We start from the raw sequence: 18,090 nt of genomic DNA, 5'->3' as shown, positions 1-18,090 counted from the left end.
GAGATGTCTCACATGATATATCACAGTGCTACATCAATACTCGCTCCCCCATCCCCCACCCTTTCTCTCTCTATATCCTTTTCTCACATGCACTCGGGGATAAAGGAAGAAAAAAGGGAGCACTAATTTTCAGTGCTGTGACTGTGATGCACTGGACCTTTGAGAGCAGTTAGAACCACTCTTATCATTTATTTATTAAGAAGAGCTGGAGACTGAAAATACAGGAGAGAGCCAGAGCCATGTCAACACTTGCCGATTTACTGCCTTTAATAATTAAAGCCATCACACCCTGAGCGCAAGTATGGATGTATCTGATGATACGATTGAGGCTATGAACAATGTGACGGTAATTGAAACAGGCACAAACAAGCAACACAAACAGTTGCTAATCAGTCAGCAATCTAACATTTTTGCAGATTAAATGTGGTCTAATTAAGCAATAAAAGTCTTATTGGATTAGCTGCAGCTCTGTATCAGTTGGCAGTAATACAACATGGCTGAAGGAGGAGGAGGATCTCTGTTAAGGTAGAGGGGAGTAGAGAGAGAGAGGTGTGGGGGTCCAAGCTTGCTGCATATTCAGTACCTTCCCAGCCCAACACATCTGTTCTGTAGCACTTAATCTATTTTAATTTTACTACTGTGTCATTTATGGATTCTCAGTTTCCTCCTCTGGCCCTGTGAAATCTGTTTTTGCCTTGCTCTAATCGAGTTAATCTGAAGTTTATTCCTGTTACCACCCACTGCAGTACATTCATTTTAAATGTTATGAAGCCAAAGCCATGTTGCGAAACTCTTGCTCTTTCTCAGTCACTCCATGTGGGCATGGTTTTCATCTACAGATATTTCTATTGCCATTGTGAAGGTGTAGCATATGTGGCATATGGAAATTGAATAGAACAGGAGGAAATTGGGAATATAAATGTAAAGAAAATTATTAGGAGAAACTGGGCTCATTTACAAATTACCCAGTACATTTATCACCCAGTAAATATATTGAAACATTTTCCAACAGAAGAAGGGTGTCGGAATGAGTCATTGTCAGACATTTCAAACACTAGTGGCCGTTTTTCATTTAATGATCTCTTTCATATTATTGACAATAACTTTCTCTTTATTTCTCTACAGCCCCAGCAGAGTTTGTGCAGCCCCCTCAGTCCATTGCTCGCCCAGTGGGCACCACTGCCATCTTCAACTGTCTGACTCAGGGTGAGCCTGTCCCCAAGGTCAACTGGCTGAAAAATGGGCAGATCCTAGAGCTAGACAGCCACGTCAAACTCAGGAACAACAACAGGTGAGATCAGATTCTATGTTAAAAGTGAAAAACAAATCAGGATTTAACTGAAAAATAAATTACTCATACACCATAAAAAGTTGTAAACTGCAATTTTGCCTGAAGAAGCCTGATCTAATCCTTTTATTTGGTTTTGTTGATGTAACCTAATGGTTTAAGGTTGAATGGTGATGTTTAATAATAGTATTGATTTGAATAAAACCATCTGATTTAGATTTTACCATATTAGGCACATACTGTATTTTAGGTTTATATTATTTTTTCAGTATAGGAACATCAAGCAAATTACTGTGCGTTCATATTTAGAATGATGACCCCTGACCTTTTTGTATCATTAAGTGTGGTTTTTAACCTTGTGCTGGGTGGGATTTCTGCTCTTATAAAGGCCACACCTGGGACTAGGTACAGACCTACATTTTAACTTGAGTGATAGTGGGATACAGTGTAATACAGTATTCATATAGATCTTACATTTTTGTTTTTCATGTTTTGTTTCAATGTTATTTTAAGAATGCTGGGAAATATATATTTAGGAATATAAATTTAGTCTATCTGGGTACATATATTTCTATTCATCGGCTCCCAAGTTATGTCACTGTACATTTGGAGTCAGTTTGCATCTCCCACACCTTGATAGCTTACACAGATGTGTACTGTAGTGCTGCAGGAGATGGTTGTTTGTGTCATTGAGAGCGGCTGTCATGTCGATGCTTGTCCTCTTCCAGCTGGAGTGTTATGACAGCGTTAAGGATGCCACTAGTTACGTTCGGCTTGACAAATGTCAGAGGAGAACACGTATTGTCCCGTGTGTCTGCCTGTTTGGCTATAAAAAAAATGTCCTCTGCTGTTTTGGTTATGATCATGTCTTTAGAGTCTGACGTGATTCCTTCTATTGCTATAAATGTTTTATTGCCAGGGATTTTGTTGTGGTTAAAGAGCATGTTTAAAGCTTGAAAGAAAATCAATCTCCATGAGGTTAAAATTTATTGCAGAACATATAGAGTAATTTCATTGGTAGAAGAAATCAATTGGGAAAGACTTGCAGAAGACAAGTGGGCTAGGACATGTGCTATCTGACAGGAGAGTAAGAAATGGAGAGAGGGAGCGAGTGTGTGTGATAGAGAGCAGTAGTGGATCAGTTGGAATGTCTGAATCTGAACAACACCATTAGCTAATTGACTCATAAAGTGGAACAGTTGGCAGAGAGAAAGACCATTCCTCTAATTGATGAGTTTTTATATACATCACTGAGCCACGTGTGTCAACACATAGCCACATAACTTTTCTGATAAGTGTGTGTATGGGTGGGTGTGTTGCTGCAATCCTAGGCTGTTCTGGTTGGTTGCCAGGCTGTTGCTATTTGGTTACTCAGGTGTTCTGGATGTTGCTAGGCATTGCTAGATGGTTGCTTATGGCCCACAATCAAAAGAGCCCACCCCCAAGACTCTGGTCCCTAGATATGACTCTGTCTCCACCTTTTAAGTACATTTAAATCTATAGGATTGTTTTGCTTGTTTTATTATCCACCAAGTGAAAATCACAAGATCGCCCAGAAAAGTAAATACAGTAGCACCACTAATGGTTGTTTCCCAAACTCTCCAACCTCCCCTTTCACCCCTGTCTCTAAGGTAAACGGGTCATCCTGCCTCAAATTCACACCATTGGCTGGGCTAGAAATTGGCACTTAAGACTGCTTAAACAAGGCAATGTTTTGAAAGAACCACAAAGCCTTAATGTTCATCAACACTCTTACACTCTTGAGCAGGTCAACCTACTATGAATGGCTTACTTCTCTCTAGACATTATATATATAGGAGGAAATATTTGAATAAAGAAATAACTTCACATGTAAGCTGACATATTGTAAGATTGTTCTTTATTTAATGGGACATCTCAACACTAAAACATTTGATGCAGCAGTTTTTAAGAGGGAAACATCAGAAAGGATTTAAAGCAGACCATTTATCGTTAGTTTGTACTAGTTTGTGTGTGAGCATCTGTGTGGGTTAAGGGCTTGGGGAAGAATATTCTGCCTGCCAACACTGATATATCAACCCTACTTCATACCAGAGAGATAGAGAGAGACAGGGAGATGCTGACCTTCAAGAGGTTCGGACAAGGAAAGCAAGAGAGAATCGATTGTACATTTAACAAACTTGCTTGTGCACACATTAATCACAACACCCCTATATAGGCAACCTCCACCAAGCATATGATATATACTCACATTGACATGCACACTCAACATGTACCAACTCATCAGCTCATACTCTTGATCTGCTCTCTCCTATACATGTGCATGCACTCATTTACCTTCACTTAGACACACACACATTTACAAGGTGTTGGATCATCTACAAGCAGGAGTTTGAGAGATTAAAGTCATTATAAGTGTGCTTCCTGCTCGTGTGCTTTTTCTTGTGTGCCTGTGTGCTGTGAAGTATGAAACAGATGCAGTGTATATGTGAGTTCATCTGTACATTCGGGTTGATTAGGAGTGTAAAAATTCATCAGTGCTTCGCAATGCATCAATCTGACAATTAACATTTATAACATCAATTACAAAGTTTAATAATGAATTATCATTTCTATTATAACACCCATGTATTATGAACTTTTGAACAATTTTAATTTCCCACAGTTTTCAGTGTGTCACGGTGTAAGTTCCAGTGTTAATTGTTCCTCCAGTTACATGTCTTCGGTATATTTGTTTTTAAGTGATTATGAATTGCATTAAAATAATCTAATCAAAATAAGATTCTATTTGTTAACATTAGTAAATACATTAGTTGTCACAAACTCACAATGAACAGTATTTTATTACAGCATTTATTAATCTTGGTTAATATTAATTTATTAAAATGCAATTGTTCATTGCTAGTTCATGTTAGTTCAAAATGCATCAGCTAAAGTTGACATGTATAATATATTAGTGCTGTATGTTATCCAAGATTAATGCATGCTGTAAAATTATTAATTATCACTTAATGTTAACTAATGTATTTAACTAATGTTAACTAATAAAAACCTTATAGTAAAGTGTTATTGAATCATTGCTTTGTCAAAGCAAATATTTACACACCAAGTGTTTGTCTGTGTGAACGTGTGTGAGTGTGTGTGCTCTCTGTAATGGTGCAGGTTTGCAGATGTGTATTTGAGTTCAACAGTCAGACTGGAGGTTGTGTGGTTCAATAGCTGCAGGAGCAGAAGGGCAGGGTCTTTACCTGCTCCATAAACATAAAACAATATTATAGCAGTAATCAAAATGCCACCGTAACCCATAGTCAAATCACATAGCACTGACCTGCTCTTACATCGCTCTGAAGGACTTTGAAGGTGGTTATATGCAATTCACATGTCGTGCATACATAAATAATATATACGTATATGATAGTTGTGTTGACATTCTAACTACGTGTTTGATAATGGTTATCTTGTGGTTCAAAGAGGGCTTCATTCTCTGAGGGGCTTTTCCCTGGTCTGATCAAGTTTTTTGGTTTTTTTTTATTGCTGAAATGCAGATCTGGCCACGGAAAGAAAAGATTAAACTAATTTCTTAATTTTTGGTCATTATCATTTGAGAGAGGAGTGTGGAGAATGCTTTGCAGTCGAATAGACAAAAAAAATCACAGATTTTTTTCCCTTCTCTTTCCCTCTTTTTGTCCCTTTTTGAACTTTATGATGTGTCTCTTGGTCATTTCCCCTCCTCCAACTTATGCAAATTTAAGCGGATGCTGGCCGTGACCTGATCTATATTACAATTAGTAATTTCAACATGGCTTTTACTAAGTGGAGACATTTAAAAGCAAACCCAAAAGCTAAACCCAAGCGCTCACTTCATGACTTGCTGTCGGGGCTCTGCGTACACTTAACAAATCGATCTTTTGTTTCGGGCGTTGTGGTACGCACACTACATGACCATTTATCCCCTGCTTACACTGGGTATTAAGGTGCATGTTGGGTGATCCAATCACAAGTAGACATGGTCGTCGCTTTTTACCACTTATTTTCAGATTTCGAGGGGAGATTCTCTGATTTCATGACGGCAAACATCAGTAATAACATTAGTGTATTACTGCATGACGTTAAAGAAGAAAAAAGTGCTATAAACCTGCACACTATTTAACTTAATTATACTTTTAATGTAAGCTGATACATGGCATTTAGAGCAGATTTCACAGTTATTTTAGAGGAATACCTGTATTAAATGCAGATGTGTGTGCTTCTCATCTATGTCAATGCATGTTGATATCAGGCATACTGAAGTAGATCTGTGAAGTTCTTGTGCATATATATATGTATTCGTTTTTTTTTTTACATTTTCAATCAGGCGGTTATTTCTGTTTTAATCCACGTGTAAACACCAGCATTTCAAGCAGGTTTGAAATCCGTCTTAGAGTCTGAAATCCATTTTAGAGACAATCGGTTATGTGATCTAAGACTTCTTGCTGCAGTTGCTGATGCAAAACATCAATGGAGACGGTCTTGAATCATGTAGTGTGCACTAGGCATAAGCAGCCTTGCTTCATATACCTTACTCTCCCCTTATCCACCCTCTTCTCAACTTTCCCTCTTGCTCTGTGTCTCTCTCTCTCATCCGGAGGGCTGAGAATAAGGGTAAACACCACATTCAAGAGGCATTGCTCTGTGACCACTATGCAAACATACTCTCAGTGTGCCGAGTAGCAGCCCTACTGTCACAGGATGTTCGTCAATTTGAGGAGAGGTCTTAATGTATAGACATAAATAAATTGTGCAGATGGTCCCAGCAGACTAAGTGCTTTTCCTCTTCAAATTAGATATTCTGAAAAACAATGAAGCACTTTTGTGGTAAGCACATCAGTTGTGAAAGCTGTGTGTGAATCTTTACAGAGACCAGCTGAAAGAATTATGGATGGAAAAATGTATTAGTTGTTGACTAAATTAAGTTGATTTTGTAAAATTAGTCAACATGAAATCAAAATAGACCCTACATACTTTTCTAATGCATGTTCCTGGTCTTACTGGGCATGATTCATCACAGGACATTAGAGCTGCATGATAATGTTTAAAATGATAATCATGATTATTTTGCTACATTTTAATCCCGATTATTATTCTGTCAATTGAGGATTTTTTTTTTAATTGCAGGGCTGCATTATTTGGACAAAAATAATCACTGTTCCACTTAGAACTGTGTAGATTATGGAAATTAATTGGGTTGTAAACAGCGTTTACATAAAATTTAAAGCTGCTTTATTTCTGTGCCACTATTGGCACCAAACAGGATTGACAAAAAAAATGTCTGTCAAAGACGTTTCACAGACAATGCCCTGCCTGCCATTATTTTGACAATCAAATATTTCCCGCCAAGATCTGCTTCAACCTATTTCAGCGATATCAAGGATATTTTATGTGGTATTCCAAAAATTGCGCAATAGTGTCAGAGATTAAGAGCTGTTTGACAACAGACTGCTCGCGACTGCTCGCTGTCACAGACTCTAACACAAACTCACATGCTGTGTGTTTTTGCTGGGCAGGACTGACAGACTGTGCTGTCTAGACAATTGTTGGGAGATTATAACAGCGTTTGGCCCACTGTTACTCAGAGCGCAGGGATGACATTATGACAGAGGCCTGAACATGGACAGATTGGCCCAGAGAGCATGGGGTTGGTAGAGGAATGTCATCAGCTAGTGTGGAATTTCATAAACAGCAGGCTTTCTATTGGGAGGTTTGTCTGTGTGTGTGGGCTGTGTAAAGTAGAAATAGACAGGAGCTGCCATCCAAACCTGTTCACTATGCTGTCCTGTCATGACCCACTCATTCACAATGCCATACAATACATTCCTTCTAGAAGCTCTGTTGGTTTGTTGGCATAAAAATGTTTTTTGTCAAAAGCGCTATACAACTAAAAATGAATTTGTTTGAATTTAATGTATATTTCAATTCAAGTCAAGTGGTTTTTATTGTCATTCAACCATATACAGTTAGTACAGTACACAGTTAAATGAGACAACGTTCCTCCAGGACCATGGTGCTACATAAAACAACATAGGACAAACACAGAACCACATGAGTACACAGACTAAATAACATACCTATATAGTGCACGTGCAAACATGTGCAAAAAGTATGGGACAGTACAATAAATTACTGAAAATTGTACACCGACCAGTACACAGTAGTGCAAAAAGATGACAGTTTCTAAAAATGCCAAACGTAAACATAACATACTATGAGATCGTGTTCTATGCACATAGAAGTTATTGAGGTAGCAGCCAGGAATAAAGTGACAATAATTAAAGTGCAACTCAGTGTGTGTGTGTGTGTGTGTGTGTGTGTGTGTGTGTGTGTGTGTGTGTGTGTGTGTGTGTGTGTGTGTGTGTGTGTGTGTGTGTGTGTGTGTGTGTGTGTGTGTGTGTGTGTGTGTGTGTGTGTGTGTGTGTGTGTGTGTGTGTGTCCAGTCTCTGAGTATTGAGGAGTATGATGGCTTGGTGGAAGAAGCTGTTACACAGTCTGGCAGTGAGGGCCCGAATGCTTCGGTACCTCTTGCCAGACGGCAGGAGGGTGAAGAGTTTGTGTGGGGGGGTCATCCACAATGCTGGTTGCTTTGCAGTGTTTTTTGTAAATGTCTTTGATGGAGGGAAGAGAGACCCCGATGATCTTCTCAGCTGTCCTCACTATACTCTGCAGGGCTTTGCGGTCCGAAACGGTGCAAGTCCCAAACCAGGCAGTGATGCAGGTGCTCAGGATGCTCTCAGTAGTCCCTCTATAGAATGTAGTGAGTATGGGGGGTGGGAGATGTGCTTTCCTCAGCCTTCGAAGAAAGTAGAGATGCTGCTGGGCTTTCTTGGTAATAGAGCTGGTGTTGAGGGACCAGGTGAGGTTCTCCGCCAGGTGAACACCAAGGAATTTGGTGCTCTTGACAATCTCCACAGAGGAGCCGTCGATGTTCAGCGGAGAGCAGTCAGGTTCCCAAAGATCTGATTGAAAACTGTCCATTCAGACAAATGTAAAGCTTAATTCCACCATTGGGCTGGAAGGTTTCTGTCTTTGAACTGTGCATTTTTGTGCCGATCCAGACTCTTTGACACAGTTATGGTTGCTTTTTCCTTTTATAGTGCTGAAAAACAGGATTAGAATGGACTGACTGAGCTAGTGGCCACACATGAGTGCCACTAGGCATGTGACGGAATCAGATTTTCACGTCACGATAATTATCACAGTATACGGTATTATCTTGGTATTGAATTACTTTACATTATTAAAAACGGCTGAACGAGAAACATATTTTATTGTTCTCTTAATAACAAGTTTAATTACTTTTTCAATCCCAAACTAGCCTTTTAAATTAACAGATAACAAAGAACTTTGAAAGGAACCCATAACATAAAAATAAAAAAAAATACGTTCAACACCATAGATACCCAAATATAACTTTAAGTTGATGTCTTAATACAGTATTTAAATGGTCACAATGCCATGGGGCCACTGATCATTACAGATCATGCAGATCAGTACAGACCTACAACTTATCTTGTTGAGGCTGATGTTAATGTAAGGCTAGACTAATTTTATTTGGCCAGATACTAGGCTGCAACAATAGTAATTGCTAATATGTAGCTAGGCGCTAACTACAAATGTAATAACCGTAAGTTTACAATGTACAATAGCATGGCGTACCAACATGAACATAATATTGAAATCATCATTGTGTCACATTGGCATTATTCATTATGGGATGTAGTATTTGCTGATTGAGAGTCCCCTAGCCACTGGGGGTTGCGTCAAGAAGGGCATCCGGCATAAAACCTGTGCCAAGACAAATATGCAGATCACAGATGGTCCGTTGTGGCAACCCCTAATGGGAGCAGCCAAAAGAAGATGTAATCAGCTACGTATTAGCTGATTACAACTGTGTTTTATTTGTTACTACAAGATGAAACATTAATGTGTAGCTAGCAAATCTTTTAATGAACTACTTTTCAGCCTCTTGATTGCAAGTTATTAGCTGCATATGACAACAATAGTTCACTTTCTTTGTCATCTTAGTTCTCACTTTGCTAGTTGTCTCTGAGAGTGTTGTCTCATAGTTTTCAAAAACAGTTTAGAAAAATTAGCAGAACTGTCACAACTTAACTGTCACCCGCAGATGAGTGAACATGTGGGAGGTGTTCCCTTGTTTCATTGCCACTTTTTTGTCACATGTTATACACAAATGGAAGCCATCTTCAACCAACAATCCTAATGCATTTTTATGGAACCAAAATACTTCCACACTTCCGACTTTACCCTATCAGAAGGTGAATAAAGGGTTGACTGCATTCCTCCTTCAGCCATGCTTTTGTGCATGTTCCTTTTTTACATAAAAGTGCGCATGTTACATTTGTGCTGCATACACGCAACGCAGTGTTGTGAATCTTGATTCTCTGATGGGGGGAAAAAAACTTCTGTGTAATTTGAAAAATCAAAACAATTTGGCTAAAAGGTTTATCTAGAATTATTTACAGTATTTTGAGTTGCCCATGAAAACAATATGTTAATTACGTGACATGCTGTATACCGAATATCATCACATGCCTTGTCGCCAAGTCACTAATTCCATTCCACCTGCATCGTTCTCTGTCCTGAGTACAGTTAACCATGATGAGAATTCCAGACAGGAAACGGTTTGTAATCATAGAGTACCATACCAAACCTTGCTCAAGTGGAAAAACTACTTGAACCATTAATCTACGTACTCAGAAATGTTCAACCCATTGTGGAAAAGTGTCTTTTGTTAGGTGCATGTGGGAGCATCTCATTGATGAGGCTTAGATGTGAGATTTGGCAGGAGAGTGTGTATTGGTTACCATCTTCGTAATCAAGCAGAAAAAGCTCAGAATTTGATTCAGCCTAACCTCAATAACCTGTGTGACAACAAATGTAATCTTACCTCAAATCATCCAGATACTGTAAAACAAAAAAACATTGTACTGTCTAGACCTTGAAAAAAATTCCTTTCACAAGAAAAGCAAAAGATGGGTTGAATAGTGTTCTATAGTGTCAATATGTGTGTATGTGTAAAATAGATGCATTAAAGAGGTGGTACAGTGCTGGAGGCTGGTGGTTAAACACAAAGAGCATGAAGGGAATCACAATAATCTCCAGGACTGACTAGCATATTGAAAAACCTTGTTTGTAGGCTGTAGGCTTTTAAAATGAATGAATGCAAAGCCCGCACGCATATACACTATCTATATCTTGCCATTTTCCCATTCACTCTGCAGCAGCAATATCATAATACCCTTGCCATTTATACAACAACACAAGCAGCATGCAAAAATAGCACTAAAGGGGGTGGGGCTAAGAGAGAAAAAGAGCTGAAGGAAGCTGGAGGCCCTCATTTCCATATCCTGGCCCTTTAAGTGGTAAATGTTTCATTTTTTTCATGGCCTAGGGATTATGGAGGGAAAACTCCTGATTATATATTCACCACTATTAATGCTCTGCCATCACATTATCCTCCAGCAGTGAAGGAGGGGGAGAACAGAGGAAGAGGTATAAAAAAAACAAAGGGTGAGAATGGAAAATGAGGGATAGTGAGAAGGATAGTGAGGAGGATTCAGGAGGGAGGAGTTTGACAGATGGTTGGGTTTGCTTCATGTTAATGAGCACCCAAAGATGGTGTGCAGACTGTTTGCTTTTTATTTCTGCCTTTTTAAGGCAGTTACATTAGTTAGACACAGTAGAAGGTTAGCCACATGTGTCAGTGTGCTTGGGTGAGATCCTTTATAAAGAACATTCTGACACCAGTTTAAAAAGGTTACTAGATAAGAAACTAAATGACTATTCAGAATAGTATACTACTCTTCAGCCCTGTTCACACCTGCAGCAAATGTATTGTTTGATGTTGCTTGTCCCTGTAGTCGCTAGTGGGCGTTCCTACTGCTGTCGCTCTAATGTTATTGGTTGACTGCATGTCTGGCCATATCTTTTAAAAATATGATCACGGATTAGACATATTGCTGTTAAAACTTAGGTATCATTCTAATTTGACATGGACTCACCACATCTAGTCGCCAGAGTTAGCTGTCACTCATGTAACTAGAAGTGGCCAGCTCTCATTTAAATTATTGAGATCATGTTGCTTTGTCACTGGAAGTCACTGTATGTGTGAACGGGGCTTTACTACTCTTGCTGCAGTGTATGGTATGCATATTGTGTCCAAATTTTCTGTATGCATAGAATCACACACTACACTTGGCAAAATGAGCAGTGCACAACAGAAATTTACTGCGTGGAATACTGTCACAAAATAAAACACTCTTGACTTTACCATCCATTTCCAGTGTGATGAATGAAGTTCTATTGGCAGCTATTTTTTTCTTTCTTTCTTAACTTATTATGTGATCAGACTGCCAAAAGCTTACAACTATTTGCAAATCGGATAGAAAGGCAAAGATACAAGACTGGGGATTTCATGTTTTTTTAATGAACTACAATCCAATAAAGCAATACAAATTATGTAATCAAATAAAAAATTATGGAAAAATATAAACTTAAAAAAAATGTATGTCATTAAAGGTTTACTGTTTAACAAGTTTGACATTTTACATATTACCAAACTACTCTTACTATTTCTGCCATATATAGAAAAAACATCCTTGTATGCATAAACAAATGCAGCCAATGTCTTCCTTTTCAACCACTCATTTCTTCCTCTCTCTCTGTTTTCTCAGTACTCTGACCATCTCCGGTGTAACCCAAGAGGATGAGGCCATATATCAGTGTATTGCAGAGAACAGCGCTGGATCCACACAGGCTAGTGCTCGCCTGACTGTGCTGTGGGCGGACGGTTTGCCTGGCATGCCCACGGGCGTACGTGCAGATGCCCTTTCTCCAACCTCCATTCAGGTGTCCTGGAACGAGCCCACCCAAAACACTCAGGACATCATTGGATATGTGCTACATATCCGCAAGACGGCTGGTAGGGAAGCTGCATGTCAAGCTACACACACACCATCAAATAAGGCCCTATTTACTCAGCTTTTTTTCAGCATGTAAAACACTCTACAGTAAATCAATACTTAAACATAAACTAAAACATTTTGAAATTGTATCCAAGGCTCTCTCATTATGGAAATCATGGAGATTAAATGTCAGTTGCAAATCACTGATTGTTTTTGTCTTGTTGCCAGAAAACAGAATAGTAGGAGTAGAAGATAGAAAAAGGTAGCCACAAACAAATTTGTATGTAGTCTACATTGGTGAGGTTGAGACTGGCACACGGTCTCCTATACTGCCTTAAATTGTTTTATACATCAAATTATACACCTGATCTTTTTCCAAAGAAAAAGATCAGGGTGGACGCAGTCATCCATATGCTGAAGTAAAACTAATATTTGATCTCCACACCCTTTGAAACCAGCAATGGCTATGACCACCATATTCACGATTTGTCCTTGTATTTATCCTGTCACTTCTTTTATTGTGTGTATTGATGCTTAGGCCAAATTGTATGAAAAATTATTATGCCAATAAAGTACTTTGAAGTTTAATTGAATCGAAAAATTAAGTAACAGTGAAAGGAAGAGAGGAACGAAGACCTAGAAGCCTGTTCCTGGAGTTTTCAGTATAAGGATAGATGTGTATTCAGTTGTCTATCACTCCCTCCTGGGAAGCTTTAAAGTTGCGTGTTGATGTTGTTCTGTACTTGAGTGAATTCAACTGATCTGAGGCCCATCAAGTGCTCATGGTGTCCTCTGCTGAGCTTTCTCCTCTTCTTTCCTCCCACTTCCTCTCCTCTCGAAAGTACCATCAGATGAGTGATTATGAGCCAAAGGGACCGGCCATTAGCTCACTGTTGTAATTTTGATTTCAGAGACTCTGATATGCAGAGAAGGAGAATCCTGCTTTCATTAGCTGGCAGCCACACTGCCCTACAGCAATGAGGGATTTGTTTTGGAGTCAGAGCTATTTATTATGTATATGATCACTTGTAATTGGCCTTTAATTAATAATGGGGAAATATACAGTTTACAGAAGCCAGAAAAGTGGCAACTGCTGGCAACATTAAAGTGGTCATGTCATGCACTTTACTATCTTCCCTGAGGCTCACTTATAATGTTAGTAAAGGTTTTTGCACAAAAAACAGTCATGATATAGTATTAATAACCATTTTCCACCCTGTCCCTGGCCCTCAGTCTGTCCCCTTTAATACTTTAATATAGGCGCCCACTGAGTTATGATTGGCTAACATCTTTGAAATGCAAATACCCCCAACCAACACTCATGGAACTATTTTTCCAAGAATAAAAGAATGAAAACATGCAAGCAATTCACAAAATCCCATGTAAGCACCTAGTCTAGGCAATCACTAATAGCTACATGTCCCAATTTATGTAAAAAAAAAAAGAAATATATGGTCCCTGTAGTGGTAAAATAAATATATAAATAAAATTACAAATTGTATTCAACATTTTTATTAAAATAAAATAAAGATGTTAATAGACATTAGACTTCTCTGTACAGACAATGAATGAACTAATAAAAGCTCACTCTTTCCCTTGGTCACCTTCACACTTAACTCTCTCTCACTTACTCTCAGACCCAGTGGCGATGGAGTATCAGGAAGCTGTGAGTAAAATGACCCTGCAGCAGGTAATCAGAGATCTGGAACCTTCCACCAGCTACAGCTTCTATGTGAAGGCTTACACGTCCCGTGGGGCCAGCAAAGCCTCTGAGACGACCGTGGAGAGCACTCTGGGAGAAGGTATGAAAACACATTAAAACAATCTTGTGCACACAAGCTCATTTTATTGAATAATTATATCATTCCAAGTTATTTTATGAGTTAATCATTTTCCCCTAAAAAAAAGCCACAGTACCAGCAGCAGTCAACTGACAAAAACAAATTCTCTCCATATATTGTAAAACCTATAGCAATCTCCCACAAACACAATGCAGTCTTTAATTGAAGGTTGTTCAGGGAACCGTTCCTACCTGATGTTTTTGTTTTTTCCTTTATACCATGCTGTTGCAATACATTAAATGTGAGACTCTGTGTTTGCAATCCCTGCAGTTCCTGCACCGCCAGCCTTGTTCACTAAGGTGATTAATGCTACAGTGGTCCAGGCCTCATGGGAGCCATCCACAAAGATGGGCCAGCAGGAAGGATTCAGTCTCTACTACCGTAAAGTCTCAGTCCCCATCTTCACCGGACCTCTCACATTCCCAAGTAACGTGACCCAGTACAACATCACTCAGATGGGTGAGTCTGGCAGCAGGGGTTTAGGGTTGTGTGAGAAATAATTATTAATTCCCCTTTCTACAGTACATTCAGACAAATGGCCTGCTTTACATATAAGAACAATTCATTGCGTATAGACAGAGCTTTAAGTCATAACATGGCACCATTTGATTGGCTGAGGCAAAATATTTTGGCATTGGTCTGTGTCTGTATTCCTAAAGTCTGTTTTCTCTGTCTCGGCAGACCTATCTTTTGTTTATGAAATAAAGATTCTTGCTTTCAACCAGCATGGAGTGGGCAATGCCACCCTGCGTTTTGTGTCGCTGAAGGAGGCATTGGAGAAATCAGGTGACTGATTTTATTTATTCGCTCACAAACATGCAAGCATAGTCCCTCACTTTCTGCACAATTCTGACTGACATCATTTGTACCTCTGCAACATCAAATGTCACAGAGTATGTATATATATATGTGAGTGTGTGTGTGTGTGTGTTCTCTACCCGCAGTGCTGAATACTCCTTGTGACTGTGTAAAAGACGAACAGAATAAGAGCTCCACCACAGGTATCATCATCGGCATCCACATAGGCGTGACCTGCATCATTTTCTGTGTTCTCTTCCTCATGTTCAGCTACAGAGGCAGGTAAGAAATCAATGATGCTAGTGGTATAATTTTTATTAGCATATTGTGGCTGTAAGCAAAGTTGAATCATTCTGTCGTTGCAGGTTGATGATGTGTAAGACCATGCAGGCCACCCGACAGGCAGGCCGTAATCCCGCAGCAGGAGCCGCGTTGGAGTCCTCCTCCTCACCTGGAGCTCTGACCCTGAACGGCCCCAACAGTTTCAGCACTGAGGGGAATGGAGGGCCCCAAAGCGCAAAGAACTGCACCGACTCCAATGAGATGGAGAGACTCTTCTCACGACCATCCCACTTCTCCTATCCACCTACCACCCACACGGTGAGCACTAGAGAAAATGCATGTATACAGTATATAGTGAATGACATGGTTATTGTTCTTCTCAGAGAAGAACGGAGTGTTTTTATGAGTGGAATAGAAATTCAAAGAGTTACTCATTGAGCTTCAAGGAGCCCTGAATTTACAGTCCAAATAATTACCTTAGGTATCATGGTAATAAATACTTTTTTTGCAAATGAGTCATGGTATTTGGAGTACTATGCAAATACTATGATATAAAATGGTACCAACTAAACCCAGTAGAGTACATATAAGCAAACTCTGACCCCTTGTTTATTTGATTTATTTCCTCTCTTTGCCCACTTTTTATACTGTTTTATTAAATGCTGTTTACCTATCACTTTCCTTAGGCATCATTACATGTGTTTTTCTACATTAGTATGTTTACATACATATTGTATAGACATGTACTGTATGTCTAAGAGTACAACATAGTTTTATGTTTTTGTTTTGTGTGTATGTATTTCTTTACAGGTTAGGAGTTCTCTGGTCTCCTGTCCATTCAATGAAACCCAGATGTCCACACTTCCCCTGGATGACTTTAGCATTGTGGAGTGTGAGGTGCAGTTCCAGCAGTATCCAGCAGATGCTCAACAGGATGAAGGCTGATGAAGAAAAGAATGTCAAGAATTCCCCCATCCTCCTCTCAGACTCCTGTCCAACTCAGGTCAACTGAAGTACTCACCTTTTCAGTTCTGTTTTTATTGTGCAAATATATTATTTGTAAGTCAAGTTCCCTATGTGGGAGTCACTGGACTAAAGTGCTGGGGGTCCCTCTGGCCTCATAATGGGTGAGGTTCTGTGATGGACTGCTTTTATTTCTCACTGGAAGGTGAACAAAATTATATGCTGCAGCAGTTTCATCTGACAGCATACAGATGTGAAAGTCTCCAGTGTCTGTAGTATCTGTAAGTGATTTTCATTTATTTCAGCACAACAGAGAAGTATTTTCCCTGTTACCACATTCTAGTTTTATTTGTTTAACACATTCATTGACCTGCTGCCTGCTCTTACCCTACCAATGGTTTCACACGCCCATCCAGCGGAGACCAAGGCCTTCTACCAGGGATTTCTAATTATTCTCAGGATTTTGTTTTTCAGTGATATCAATGTTTAAAAAAAAAAAAATAGGTTTCAGCCTTGATGAAGACTTTAGACTTGGCTATATGAACCTTAGGATTTGCAACAAAAAACCTACCTCAGCTGGAATGAATGTCTTGTAAGAAGTCTTTGAGATCGGCATCTTGCTGTCTGTTCTGTTTCTTTATACATCAAGCATTCAGTCAAAAGATAAAAAGGTGCTTCTCTACCTCAGATTTCAAGGACTGCCACTCTCCTGCTCGTGAAGGAAAACGAGAAAAAAAAATCCAACATATAGCACTTCCAAATGTTGAAGTCAATGTTCTACCTCAAAATAACAATGTTATTATTGTCATTGTGGTTTCTTTCTCATATAGAAAGACGTAGCTTCTGTTGATGTTGATGAATTGCTGTGTTTTGATATGTCAGTACCTCATGCCAATTGACAGATGACGTTGTATGAATTCTGTTTGTAAAGATGTTTTAATTGTGTCCTAGTATTTGTGTAGGGTTTGTTTCTTTTGTTTCTTTGTTCATTTCCTGATCAAAGTATTTTCATTTTAATCGTAGTCAATTCAATCGAAAGACTTTTTAAGACAAACTGCACTGTTACTTATGACTTCAGGATAAGATTTCTGCTTGCTACAGTTGGAAAAAGAGAGGCCACCATACACCAACACTGTAGAAATGATGTCTATGTTTATGTATTTTAATGGTTTGACTTCATGCTTTTGCATGTTGTGTGACACAGACAAACAGGGCTCATGAATGGAGTATACATGAATATAAAACCGATTTAAGCACATATAATGTTTCTATGGGTGCTGATATTAGCAAATGTTAGAATTTATGGAGAAAAAAAAAATCTCTGTTTTTGTTACTCCATTTATGTTGATACACATATCACATGATGTGTTATTTCATGAAGAATTTAAATGGAGCAGTCCTGTTTGTAACTACAGGACTTGTGATCAGCTACCAAGCTCTTTTGCTTACAGCGCCCTTACAAACGGAATACGGAGTCTGTTCAGATGTGGCGCACCCCCACAGAGCTACAGGATACTCTGCTGCATTTTATGAACTGAACGAAACCGCAAACCTTAGAGGCATCACTATGGAAGAACTGGGCATTTTAAGATTATCCAGGAAGAGGACATTCCATTAGGAGCCGAAGCTAGAAACTGAAGATTCTCGTGGCTTCTGTGTGAAGTTCCATCATCTGTTTTGTTTAATATCAAAGGGCCCGCCTCCATGTATTTTATTGCCACATTGATCAGGGAGCACAAAGTGCATCAGACACATGCACATAACTTGATCATACATGACTTTTGTTAACAATATCATCACAAAGTACAAGTAGAGGATGATGATCTTTGAGCTGCCCCAGTCATCCCTTCAGAGTCTGCTTTTTTAATGACTTCTCAATTGCTTTTCACTGTGTGCTCAAGCATCCAATTCAAGACCAGCAAGATTTCTCCTCTGGTGTCCCATAGTGCCATGGTGCATATATATTTTTAGTACCCTACCT

General features: G+C 39.1%; 1 protein-coding gene across 1 annotated transcript in view; it reads left to right on the top strand.

The window, feature by feature from the left end:
• Positions 1 to 16,091, top strand: part of igdcc3 (immunoglobulin superfamily, DCC subclass, member 3) — an 88,672-nt gene extending 72,581 nt beyond the window's left edge. Inside the window, exons 6-13 of the mRNA XM_052138462.1 lie at positions 1,126 to 1,291; positions 11,995 to 12,242; positions 13,863 to 14,027; positions 14,337 to 14,525; positions 14,748 to 14,852; positions 15,011 to 15,146; positions 15,230 to 15,464; positions 15,957 to 16,091. Coding sequence (XP_051994422.1) covers positions 1,126 to 1,291; positions 11,995 to 12,242; positions 13,863 to 14,027; positions 14,337 to 14,525; positions 14,748 to 14,852; positions 15,011 to 15,146; positions 15,230 to 15,464; positions 15,957 to 16,091 — 1,379 coding nt within the window. The remainder of the gene's footprint in view (positions 1 to 1,125; positions 1,292 to 11,994; positions 12,243 to 13,862; positions 14,028 to 14,336; positions 14,526 to 14,747; positions 14,853 to 15,010; positions 15,147 to 15,229; positions 15,465 to 15,956) is intronic.
• The last annotated feature ends 1,999 nt before the right edge of the window (positions 16,092 to 18,090 follow it).

Source organism: Xyrauchen texanus, chromosome 2 (assembly GCF_025860055.1).
Source record: "Xyrauchen texanus isolate HMW12.3.18 chromosome 2, RBS_HiC_50CHRs, whole genome shotgun sequence".
In the NCBI taxonomy this organism is placed as follows: Eukaryota; Metazoa; Chordata; class Actinopteri; order Cypriniformes; family Catostomidae; genus Xyrauchen; species Xyrauchen texanus.
The sequence above is the reverse complement of the archived record's forward strand: the minus strand, read 5'-3'. Positions and strand labels throughout refer to the sequence as shown.